Source organism: Ahaetulla prasina, chromosome 2 (assembly GCF_028640845.1).
Source record: "Ahaetulla prasina isolate Xishuangbanna chromosome 2, ASM2864084v1, whole genome shotgun sequence".
NCBI lineage: Eukaryota > Metazoa > Chordata > Lepidosauria > Squamata > Colubridae > Ahaetulla > Ahaetulla prasina.
In genome coordinates, this window is record NC_080540.1 from 218677165 (window position 1) to 218689653 (window position 12489).

At 36.3% G+C, this 12489-nt stretch overlaps 1 protein-coding gene across 3 annotated transcripts in view; it reads right to left on the reverse strand.

Annotated features, from left to right (window-relative positions):
• Nucleotides 1-12489, reverse strand: part of FOCAD (focadhesin) — a 165498-nt gene that overhangs the window by 109457 nt on the left and 43552 nt on the right. For all 3 annotated transcript variants that reach the window (XM_058165712.1, XM_058165711.1, XM_058165713.1), the window contains exons 12-14: nucleotides 4945-5049; nucleotides 2842-2943; nucleotides 1203-1333 (exon numbers count right to left, since the gene is read on the reverse strand). In XM_058165712.1, the coding sequence (XP_058021695.1) occupies nucleotides 1203-1333; nucleotides 2842-2943; nucleotides 4945-5049 (338 nt within the window). The remainder of the gene's footprint in view (nucleotides 1-1202; nucleotides 1334-2841; nucleotides 2944-4944; nucleotides 5050-12489) is intronic.

The window sequence follows — 12489 nt, forward strand, 5'->3', positions numbered from 1 at the left end:
CGTACATACATACATGCATGCATGCATACATACATGAATGCATGCATATTCCGTCTCTGGAAAGAAATCTGTGGCCATCCATATATTACTAATCTACCATTCCTGGCCCTTATGAATGGGGCAGCTGGAATCTGAAATTTAATTACAGCTAGAAGGGCATAATTCACCATCTCTACCATAAGAGAAAACATAAACATGCTTAGAGCCGGGAAAATTATAACCTTCCATGATATTTTAAAATTCTTAGTTTATTCATCTTTATTATATTCCTTTATTCTTTTTTCACATTTTCTTCTGTATATATGTAGTTTTTTTAGAGAATCCAGTTTAAAAAATGAACATTAGTATAATGTGTGACGCTAACCACTTGTGTGTGGTCTAACATAAATGTAAGCTTGACTATTGAACTTTATTCAATAAACCATTATTGTATTAAGTTCAGTAATAGTGACAGCTCAACTTGTGGAAAAGGCATGAAATAAATTGACTTCATTCTCAGACATGACAGATTCATTAAGGATTTAGTTAGATCTTAACCAATTTTTCAGACAAATGCTGAAAATCTTGAAACAGCTTGAATCAATTGAAAACAATTTGGCCTAGGAAATGAGATGACGGAATCCAGTGAAAAAGCAGATGGGTTTATGATACTGTATTCCTTTAAGATACACAACAGTCAAACCAAATGTTCTTGCAGCAGAGATAGATGATAAAGTTGAAACTGGGAAAGATGAACCTGAAGCTCAGTAAATAAAGTTTGGGGAAGCAAGGACATAGAATCATAACACATATGCTATGGCTAGCCAGTTCAAGATTTTTATACCACCTAGATCTTAGGCTGTTATGGTTCCCTTTTTTAGGCCATAGTCCGTACTAACATTATTATCGGTATAAAAATACATTATTTGAAAAAATGCAAGTACACACAAGAGCATTGAAGAACTAAAATCAGCACAATTTTAGAACAGATAAGCTTATATCAGTTTAAAGAGAAAAAGAAAAGAAAAAAAGTTGGAGGAAGGAATGAAAATTATGGTATAAATAGAACAGCTCCAAAAAGTTTGATCATACTGTACAAAAGCCTTTTGCTTTGAACCCTTGTCAAAAAAAAACAGAGTTAACATTCTAATAGGAACAAACAATACATATTATCAGGCCAAGAAGAACATAAGCTAATTTAATATATCAAACGTAACATTTACCTTTGCTTGCATATATCTCTGATAGAAGCAGCTTTGGCAATCACCTTCTCCCACTGAGTGTCTTTACTAACAGATAATGAAGCCATATCAGACATTGCCATGAATCTCTGCAGTTCTGGATAAACTCGATCCTAAACATATATTTTGACAGGAGAAAAGGAAATAGAAGATTAGAGAGTGACAAATTATTGCCCTACTGTTATTTATTAACCTATCTTTCAAACATCTAATATATGAGGCCCTGGCAATAACTGCACACACCAATTGTGTGTGTGTGTGTGTGTGTGTGTGTGTGTGTGTGTGTGTGTGTGTGTGACAGTGTGTGTGTGTGTGTGTGAGAGAGAGAGAGAGAGAGAGAGAGAGGAAGAGAGAATCTCTTCCAAGATCCCCAAACCATATGCTATCTTGATAATCATATTAGAGCTCTCACAAGATTTCATGCAATGATCTCAAGTATTTGACAAAACTTGGGACAATTTTTAGAAATGCAGGGAAAGGACATAAAGTAGCACTTCTGAAATTTTTCCAAGTTTTTTTTTAACCAGCAGCTCCTATAGGAGGTCTCTGATTTTTCTTCCATTTAACAGAGAACATGTGTGTGTATAAACTCTCATCCCAGGTGTCTGCATGTATTTGTATGTACAGGTGTATTTGTACAAACAGGCACTGTGAAGTATTGAGCAAGCAAGGCAAACTACTGCACACTCTGCTCTGCTCTGCGTCATGTGACCAAGACACGGCATTTAAAATGGAAGGTAGACAGAATTTTGATGTACAGGTAGCCCTCGACTTACAACCAAAATTCAGCCGAAAATTTTTGTTGCTAAGCAAATTAAGTTAATTTTGCCCCATTTTACAACCTTTAAAAAAACAGTTATTAAGTGAATCATGCAATCATTAAGCGAAGCTGGCTTCCCTCATTGACTTTAATTGGCAGAAAGCATTGGGAAGGTTATAAATGGTGATCACATGACCTTGGGACAGTGCAACTGTCGCAAACATGTACCAGTTGCTGCAACGGTCGTAAGTGTGAAAAACAATCATAACCATTTCAATGCTGTTATAACATTGAATAGCTAGTAAATGATGGTTGTAAGTCGAGGACTACCTGTATTGCCCAGTATTTTTCCCATCAAAAGAGGAAACGTTTCTGGAATCATTTTCACCATGGTGCTCAGATAGATCCTGGGCATTTTTTTAAAAAAAAATTCTTTTGCCAGCTTCTTCCTAGTACCAAATGTGATTTTACCCCACAATCAATTCTGTTCACTTTTTTAAAACTACCCACTGTTAGAGAGGATAAGCCCCTTTATATCATTTTTTCCAACCCTCCAATTTGGATTAAAATGAATGAAAATAGAAGGTGCACACCTGAAAAAATTACTGATCCCTGTACACAATATTTTAACTTTATTATTTTCAGGTAAGAGCTTAGATTATGGAAGGATAACCTGCAGTTTATATGCAGTCCTCCAAAACTCCCAGCACGTATATCAATTACTTAAATAAAAAGATGTTTTCAAGAAAATATTATATTCGCATCTCTTCAAGTTTGTAACAGTACGGCTTGCTGCAGCAATGAATGACACTGTTAAGCATTTTTTGTCAAACTGAAAATTAAGAGTTTGCAAAGCTTTACCTGTTTTTCCCATAAACATGTCATCAGACGTAACGTAACAGCTTGAAGTTTTGGCGTGTTTCCTAACACCTGCAGCACACGTAAAATCTGTGCAACACAGACCTAGAAGATATATATTTTTTGTAAATGCAATATATTGTATATTCATTTATCGTGTAAAATAAATCCAGAGAGATCAATTTTGTACTATCTCCAGACCTACAGATGTGCTCTCCTTGTTTAAGAAAGTAATTTTTAATTTGACCGATTGCACAACCAGTAGACAAAGCAGAGAGCAAAGTTGTAAAAATTGGAGGCATGGCCAACAATCCCACATTAGCTTTATTTATAAACTATAATTTGCACTTTCATTGGAGGATAAGAGTAGACATGGTGTTTATAGTTCAAGTGAATTAATATACACTTGAATATACTGAATTAATATCCACTTAATATACTGGATAAACTAATTTGTGGAAACTTTATGTACAATATTTTTAGAAATTTATGCAAATGAACCATTAAAAGGTTATTCTGCTGAATATAAACAATGATACGTTTTTAATTTAAGAACGATATGTGACTTCAGTGAACTGTATTCATTATACACACTGAGATTAGATTATATCACTCAGAGATGTGAACTGAAAGTATGAATTGTTGAATAAGAGGTTACTTATTACTGAATGTTATATCCAACCTTTCTTTCAAGAACTCAATGCAATACACATAACATACTCTCTTCCAATTTTTCCTCATTTGTAAAGTAAGTTTTGCTGAGAGAAAAAGAGACTAATTCTGTCACTCCCCAAATGCTTATGTGGAGACTGGAATTTTTATCTCCCTAGTCTTTGTTTAATACCTCTATTATTACATCAGCTCTCAAGACAGTTGTTGTTGTTGTTGTTGTTGTTGTTGTTGTTGTTGTTGTTGTTGTTGTTGTTGTTGTTATTATTATTATTATTATTATTATTATTATTATTATTATTTAGAGCCGTGGTGGTGCAGTGATTAGAATGCAGTACTGCAGGCTAACTCACTGCTCATTCCAGGAATTCGATTCTGAGTGGCTCAAGGGTTTCCATCCTTTTAAGGTCAGTAAAATGAGGATCTAGGTTGTTGGGGGCAATATGCTGATTCTGTAAGCTCCTTAGAGAGAGCTGTTAAAACACTATGAAGCGGTATATAAGTCTAACTGCTAGTGCTATTTAAATAATAATTTTTTTCCATCCATATTTAGTATTTTGAATGAGCATACAGTTGTTATTCAAACTTGTATTCATTTGATGTATTTATTTGATTTTTGCCTTTTGTTATTAAAGTTAAATACTTAATTATACCTAAGATGAACCTGCCAATTTAATCAATAGCTGGGTTGTTGTTAGGCACAAGAAATCAGGAATCAAAGGTATTCAAATGAGTACAAGTTTATTCCATGCTAGCTCTCTACAAGAATCTGAACTACTAAATGCAATCAATACAAATTGGCAGTAGATAACAGTCAATGGAATTCAAGGTGAGCTAGGCTTAGAACTCTTGTGTGGGTATGAAGGGACTTGAGATTGATGTTCCATTTAACCCCTTTCTCTGGTTCAGTCTGGTCATCTGTTACAGTTATCTGTGTTTTGATAAATTACAAGGTGACAACCCTATTACTACTTTCTTCTTCATTATTTTCTACCTGCCAATATTTGAATTTACCCCCCATTCACTGGTTCCTGTGTATAACTGTTTTAAAATCCATTTATAAAGCACATTTTCTTCACCTTCTTCCATGCCACTAGAATAACATTTCATACCTTTACATGGTACCTACTTAAAAGGAATCACTCACAATATATAAAGCCATAATTGTCTTGAGCCATGTGACTGCACATTCCAAGGATTACTAAACCACCAAAATATCCTCCTAGGCCAACAATCAGGACAATTATAGTTAACAATTTAAATTTGTACAATCAGAACTGTGTATAAGATTCAGGCATAGCAGTCTTAGTCCCAATGTTATAGCTTTCAACATTATTATCACAAGTATCAAAGATCCGGTGGGAAATAACCATGGCATAAAAGGTAATTGTACCTCATGTAAATAATATGAGAGAGAAGTTATATTTTCATGCAGACCTTATGAACTCCCAAAGCAGGTAAGGTATACAAGATGTCCCGGCAGAGTGTGGCCTCCAGTGGTCTTCCCAATTTAAACATCAGAACTGGAATCAGATTTGGCACCTAAACATAAAAGCAACCAACCTAAAACTAGCATATTATATTACTTATAAATACTAATACAGTCAAATAGAAGCTTTTCTTTTGTGCTAACTTTCCCTAATTTCAGAACAGAATCAGGGTTGAGACAAACAACCAAAGGAAATAAAAAGCTACTGTGAAATATTGCACTGTTATGCTGCCAAAAAAAAATATTGACTGTTTACAACTGAAATTTGACAATGAAGCAAAAGCAATAAGTATAGGATGTAGAAAGTATCTGTATATTATGACAATTTATATTTGAATATGTTAAAAAATATAACAGGCCTCAGATTCACACATTCCTCTTCCAGTCTGCCTTCTAATATGTCTGAGAGAATTTGCAGGTTGTGCACTTCTATTTTTGCAAAATACAGCCTCTCTGTTATCTACAAGATTTATAGTATCTACAATTACTTCTAAAAAGCTTGGTTGTTCAAAACGTACCAGAATTAATGTTAAACATTTAACATTTGTTAATCTAGATAACAAAACTATCATTAAAGGAAATGTCTCAAACTGTTTTCCTATAGGAAGAAAGGAAGGAATAAGGATGGTTCATTCTTGCCGTAATAAACTATCATAGTTCCCATGAGCATTCATACCCTCCAGCAGTTCAATAATAGCACTCCTCAACTATTTCCTCTTTTATGAATTGGATTATATTAATTAAAAGGGATGTGCAGTGGTGCTTCAGATTGAAAGGGAAAAGGTGCCTTGGCATATGAGCTAGTGTCTATTAATACCTGCTGGGAATGCCTTAAACCAATTAAATCTTTACCCAGGATCATACAGTAGCTGAAGACAACCATTGAATTCTATGAAAAAAAATGCTTTTACATTAAAGAGCTGATTATTAAAGTCTCTCAGACAGGAATTTATGCACCAGTCTAAATCTTTCAGTTCCATTAAAAAAAATTAAAAATTAGCATTTTCCCCATTTATAAATTTTCTGTATGTGCCAAGCTTGAAATACAGTATTCTCTTTTTTAAAAACAATGTAATTGTTTCTAATACACATCTCTGAACAAGCTGCAGAAATCATGACATGCACAACATCTGGAGTTGTTTCCGACCCTTTTAATAATAAATAATGCCACTTCAGGACAAGGAGAAGAAATGAAAAGATAGGGAAGAGAGGAAGAGGGGTTTGGGAGTCCACAACACTGTAATTTGCTCTTCATATATATTTTGTGTGAAGATTTCCCATCCCCACCCCCACTTTTCAACCTCTGGCCAATTTGGACCATTTTTGAACTTTCTTTCCTTGAGTTTTCCAACCATGCCAAATTTAACCCTATTTTGTTCAATTTTCAAAAAGTTATCCTGCACGCCATTGACTTGGAAAGAATCGAATGTAGCAACCTTCAGCATATCTAATTTGTATTTAATTCGAAACATACAATATTTGGTTGATGCTGAACCAATTTTTGAACTCGAAATGCTCAGAACTAGCAGATTCAATTCACTGCTGCCTGGCAGCGATGAACTCAATTTACTGTCACACCTGTAATGCAGGCCTGGCAAACTGGCGGCCTGCAGGATGGATACTGCCCATACAGGCCACGCCCACCTGGCTCCGTAAAGGCAAAAAACATCACAATATGTCATGATACAGCCTGTAATGCAATCGGGTTTGACAACCCTGCTGTAATGTGTCACTGATGACTAAGTTATTTTTTATTTGCAATTTGAAAGAATAGGGGAGGGAAGCCCCACCACCACCACCAAAAATGGATAGATTGATCAAAGAAGTTATCAATTTCTGCCATGGACAAAAAAACCCATGGTTATGAAGATTAGCAGGTGAATAAATGGGACCTCAACCTGGGATTAGGGTTTTTCTTTTCTTTTCTTTGTCCCAATACTTATATGTTTTCAGTTTTTTTCCCCGTTGAATCTCATTCTGAATCTTGCTCATAGACACAAACAGACACACTGATCTGGTTTGTGAATATGTATCCTAGGAAAATAAAGTGGAGATGACTTGGCTCATTGACAGAAAAAAAAGAAAAGGAAATTTGAAATTTGTCCTTACAACATGAGTGTATTTCACTAGAGCAAAAAAACTGAATGTCCTTGGAAGACAGACTTAGACATATTCTTGTAATGAGGTTTTTGGCAGGTTACTTGTCTTTCATTTCCTTCTGTCTGATTTCTAAAAAAGGACATTTTGTGATTGACCCATTCCCATTGCTTGCTAGTTTGCAAATCCCGTCATGTCCCTCATTTTGTGGTAAGTTTAAAAATCTCAAAATTAAGATGGGCCCCAAAGTTGAGTATCCCCATAAAATACTCAATATGCCGCCAGTAATTGATCAAGCTGTGATTTCAACAGGATTTATTTCCACTGTGCCAAAGGTTGCATTTGTACACTTTGCTAGAACTGGAAATAAATTAAGCATCTTTAGTTTCTAAACTAGTTACTTAGGCTACAATATTGCTTTGAAAATAAATTATTATATGACTTAATTCTCATTTCTATACTTTATATCTAAAATTTACATTAAAATGGGAGAGTTTGAATAAATACTAAGAGAGTTACTGTTGCTAAAATAATTGCTGTTAAAAACTAAATGGTAAATTTGTCTAATAATACTTTTGTAGATATTTACATATTTATATTATATTTTGTACTCAAATTTAATACTCAAGTATTCTTGGTATTCTTGGTATTTTAAACCACCAGATTCAATGACGTTCTTCATGCAATAACATAATAAAATAATAATGCTATAAAAGGGAGCACATTTTAATACAAATTTCCTCATTTTAACCAAAATGTCATATCTACTATAATTTTTACATATCAACAGGATACCATTAACCCAACAGTAGTGTGGTTTTGAAAGCAATGCACGTTTCAGAAAAAAAATCATAAATTCCACGGCTCTATCATGCATAAGGTAGAGAAAAACAAAGATTATCAAATTCAAAGAAGGCACAGATCTTAAGAGTGGTGTGTAAGCACCAAGTTAAAAAAAAGCATGCACCTTCACACGCAGGAAAAATGTACCCATCCTGAAGATTTGCAAGTTAGTTGAATCAGGTTATCAGGCCTCATCCTATTTATCTTACTGGAGCCAGCAGGTTGTACATGCCTAATCAGGGCAGGACAAAGCTAGAATTTATTAGGATAAATAAAGCACAGTCCAGGTGCAGAAGAGGAGTACACCAAAATAAGCCTTGGTAGAAGCAGTCCTGAACTTCTCACATATCCATTTTGTTTTTATATGTCAGAAAAGGAGGTTTCTTTGAACAATTTTTATGGAACGTTTCTTTTTTTCTGTAGTGCATCTTTAATCACATTAGCAGCTTACTGTGATGTACACAACTTTCCTTTGAACTCAGAGTTTTCAGATGATAATAACTTAAAATTAGCATAACTTCAGAAATAGGAACTAAGCATTCAAAAACCATATGGTTCCAAAGCCATTAGGCTATTCCTATAATTTTCAATTGTATGAGAATTAACATACTTCCAACTGAAAAAAATCATTAGAGATATGTTAATATATTTAAATTTAGTAGCTAGAATAGTGGGGCTGTACAATAAGCCAGAACACAGTTATACGTTAACACACAGTTAACCTATGACTATCACTGTTGTATCTTATGATGACTTATCTCCTCCCATTCATGACTATGACATTGCTTGTATTTTTACGATTTATATTGTTGTTTGTTTCCTAGTATGATTTGATTGCTTATTAGTAACCTATGACTATCACTAAGTCTTATGATATGGATGTGTCTTATGGTTATTGATGAATGCATTTTTTTTCATTTTTTTTCCTTTTATGTACACTGAGAGCATATGCACCAAAGACAAATTCCTTGAGTGTCCAATCACACTTGGCCAATAAAGAATTCAATTCAATTCAATTCAATTCAATTCAATTCTATTCTATTCTATTCTATTCTATTCTATTCTATTCTATTCTATTCTATTCTATTCTATTCTATTCTATTCTAGATTGGTTGGAGAGTGCTGGCTCCCGCGTGGAGATAATCTATTCTGTGATTGGTTGCTATGGGTCTGGAAGGGTTTTTTTCCTTTTTTCCTGCCTTTTTTCTTTGGTGTGCTCTGTGATTTACCTCATGATATAGTGATGTACCTGACTATCTTGTTTGCTGTATATATAGAGAACCCAGATTGTTGGAGGCAATATGTTGACTTTGTAAACCACTTAGAGAGGGCTATAAAGCACTGTGAAGCAGTATATAAATCTAAGTGCTATTGCTATATGTAAAACTACAAGTTCATGTCAGCATCTCTGGTTTCATTTGCAGCCAGGCTACACAATTCTCTGACAAGAACTAAGTAAGGCTATCCTCGAAAAGCACTCAAATTAGAAATGTCTCTCTGGCACCTAATACACAGAGAGAATTAAACTGATAATGGGGATATACTGATAATAATTCACGCATTTGTTTGTAAAGCAGCTAGCAATGTTATACCAATATCTACTTTATAAATTATGTTAAGTTCATAAACCAATGGTTTCTAATGTCTTATTGTACTCTACTAGGTTTTTAAAATCCAACAAAAGCTACCTCTTAACTTCTGGCATAAAGAAAGGGAGGCTATGTCCTTACCAGTGCTAAATGAGCATTTACTCTTCAACCTTTTTTCCTCTAAGAGTTCTTTCCACCCCCTTCTTCATTGCTTCGCACTGCCTATGAACACACTCAGAAAGCTATTGAATGTGTTGCTTAGCAATGCAGCGTTTTCAAACCCTCACCATCTCCAAAGATTCAGCAGCTAGGCCAACCCTCTCCATTAGATGCCTGACAAAGAGTTAGCGGATTCATCCCTCCCTTTTTCTTTCTTCAGACAATAAACTGTAGTTTAAAAACAAAATCTCAGTCAAGCCAGTCATGCGAACAGACTTGAGGGCTGCTCTTAAAATTATTAGCCAGGATCAAAATATGATCCTTCACAAAATAGAATTGCTACCCATGTTTATATTCTGACAGCAAGTCAGTCTTCATTTAGCTACACAGCAATTACCTTGCAAAAGAAAAAAGAGAGGAGGGGAGGGGAAAGGAGAAGAGAAGAGAAGAGAAGAGAAGAGAAGAGAGAGAAGAGAAGAGAAGAGAAGAGAAGAGAAGAGAAGAGAAGAGAAGAGAAGAGAAGGCAAAGCCATCTGATGATATAGAGGAATATTTTTTAATTTATAATACAATATAATATAATATATTACTAGTACTAACAACTGAACCAACAACTTTTATAAATCTGAAGGTGATAGTTGTAGCAGATGGGCATATAGTATATATTGGAGCATCTTTCATATTTTTTTTCTTTTAATTTTGGATGGATAAGATTTGGGAAAAAGCATTCTTTATAAAACAAAGTTATTGGATTCACAACTACATACATCTTCTTTTGAAAAAAAAAAAGAAGTTCTTAGAGAAATGAAAATTCCAGGCACAACTATTATTTTAAACTAGTTTGCACAGAAACTGTCTAACAAATGAGGGACAGGTAGTGGTCAGTATTCTATCTGGAAAACATGAAGGAGAGAGTGTTTATTGTGCAGACAATAAGGCAGAAAGAGACAAAACAATGTCAAGGAAAAAAATAAGGAAGGAACTAATTGGGAGAAGGAGCAGACCAAAGTTGAGGGCCTGGAGAAGGCATTGTCTCCAGGCCTCAACCTTGGCAATGCAACTTAAAATTGCTACCATTTTAAGGACCTGAGTCTTCGGAGAAGGGCGGGATATAAATGTAAACAAAACAAAAAAAGGACACAGGTCACAAACTGTTGTAACTCAAACATTAAGATTTCAGGGTAAGAACAATGCTGTTATTCTCCTAATAGCATCACCTTCACTACAATATAATTTCTGCTCTAAATTAATACAAAGCATATGAGATTTAATTTTCTACCATCAGGCTCTAAATTTGATTTATATATACATACATACATATATATATATATATCTGTCACATTTCAGAATTTTGAAACTATATAAAAGATGAAAAAAAAATTTCATCTTTTGCAATCTGCAAACCAGTCTCTTTGTACCTGGACAGTGCTTTTAATTTTGTATTTTATTTTAATCTGATGTGTTTTGATTATTCTATACTGTATAATGCCATAATTTCACATTACTCATATGTTCCTTTATAATGATCAGTATATTTCATTTGTAACATAATTTCTAGTTATTAAAAGACAAAAAGCATTTTTTGCACGCACGCACACACATGTACACATACACATACATACACATCCTAGTTCCCAAGCTAAGAATCTCCTCCACCTTCCGAGGGCCCAGGGTAGGGGTAGGGAGGTGGCGGTTGTTATTAATGAGAGTTTGGAGCCGAGTGAGGCCACTGTACCACAGATAGCCGGATGTGAGTCCCTCTTTGTGAAGTGGGGCCTGGGGAGGCAGGTGGGCCTGCTGATCACGTACCTGGATCCTTGCTACGTGACAGCAGCCCTGCCCAAGCTGCTGGATGTGATCACCGGGATGGCGGTTGAGACCCCCAGGCTGATGGTCATGGGGGATTTCAACCTGCCGTCAGTTGGTGAGGCATCCACGACGGCTCGGGAGTTCATGGCTTCCATGACGGCCCTGGACCTGACCCAGTTAGTGCATGGTCCCACTCACATCGGGGGAACACTCTGGACTTGATTTTTGTCTCTGGGCAGTGGTTGAATGATCTGGAATGAGGGGATTTAGTTCTAAAACCCTTGTCATGGTCAGACCATTCTCTTCTTCGACTTGACTTTCGAACCGCCGACCCTCATCGCAGGGAGACGGGACCGATTCGCTGGTTCCGTCCCAGGCGCCTGATGGGCCCGGAGAGGTTCCAGATGGAGCTTGGGCCATTACCTGAAGATTTGGCCCACGACTCGACTGGAGACCTCATCGCCGCCTGGGAAGAGGCGGCGGCTGGGGCTCTAGATCGTGTCGTGCCTTTGCGGCCTCTGACCCGGTGCCGCTCTCGATTAGCTCCTTGGTATTCCGAGGAGCTGAGAGAGATGAAGTGCCGGAGAAGACGCCTAGAGAGTAATTGGAGGGCCACCCGCTCCGAATCTGACCGAATACTAGTGCGGTCTCAAATTCAGACCTATCTGGTGGCAATGAAGGTGGCAAAATGGGAGTATTTTTCCACTCTCATTGCATCGGCAGATAATCGCCCAGCCATCCTGTTCGGGGTGACCCGCTCCCTTCTTCATCAGGGGGCATTGGAGGACCCCTTACAAGGGCGAGCTGAGGAGTTTGTGCAGTATCTGCAAGATAAAATCACTCAGATTCGGACGTAGATTGGGTAGGGTCGGGCGGGATGGCGGAGGCTGGTCTTGATGTTTCCATCTGGGATGAGTTCGATAATGTGGCTCCTGAGGACATGGACAGGATACTGGGGAGGCTGAATGCAACCACATGTTTACTGGACCCGTGTCC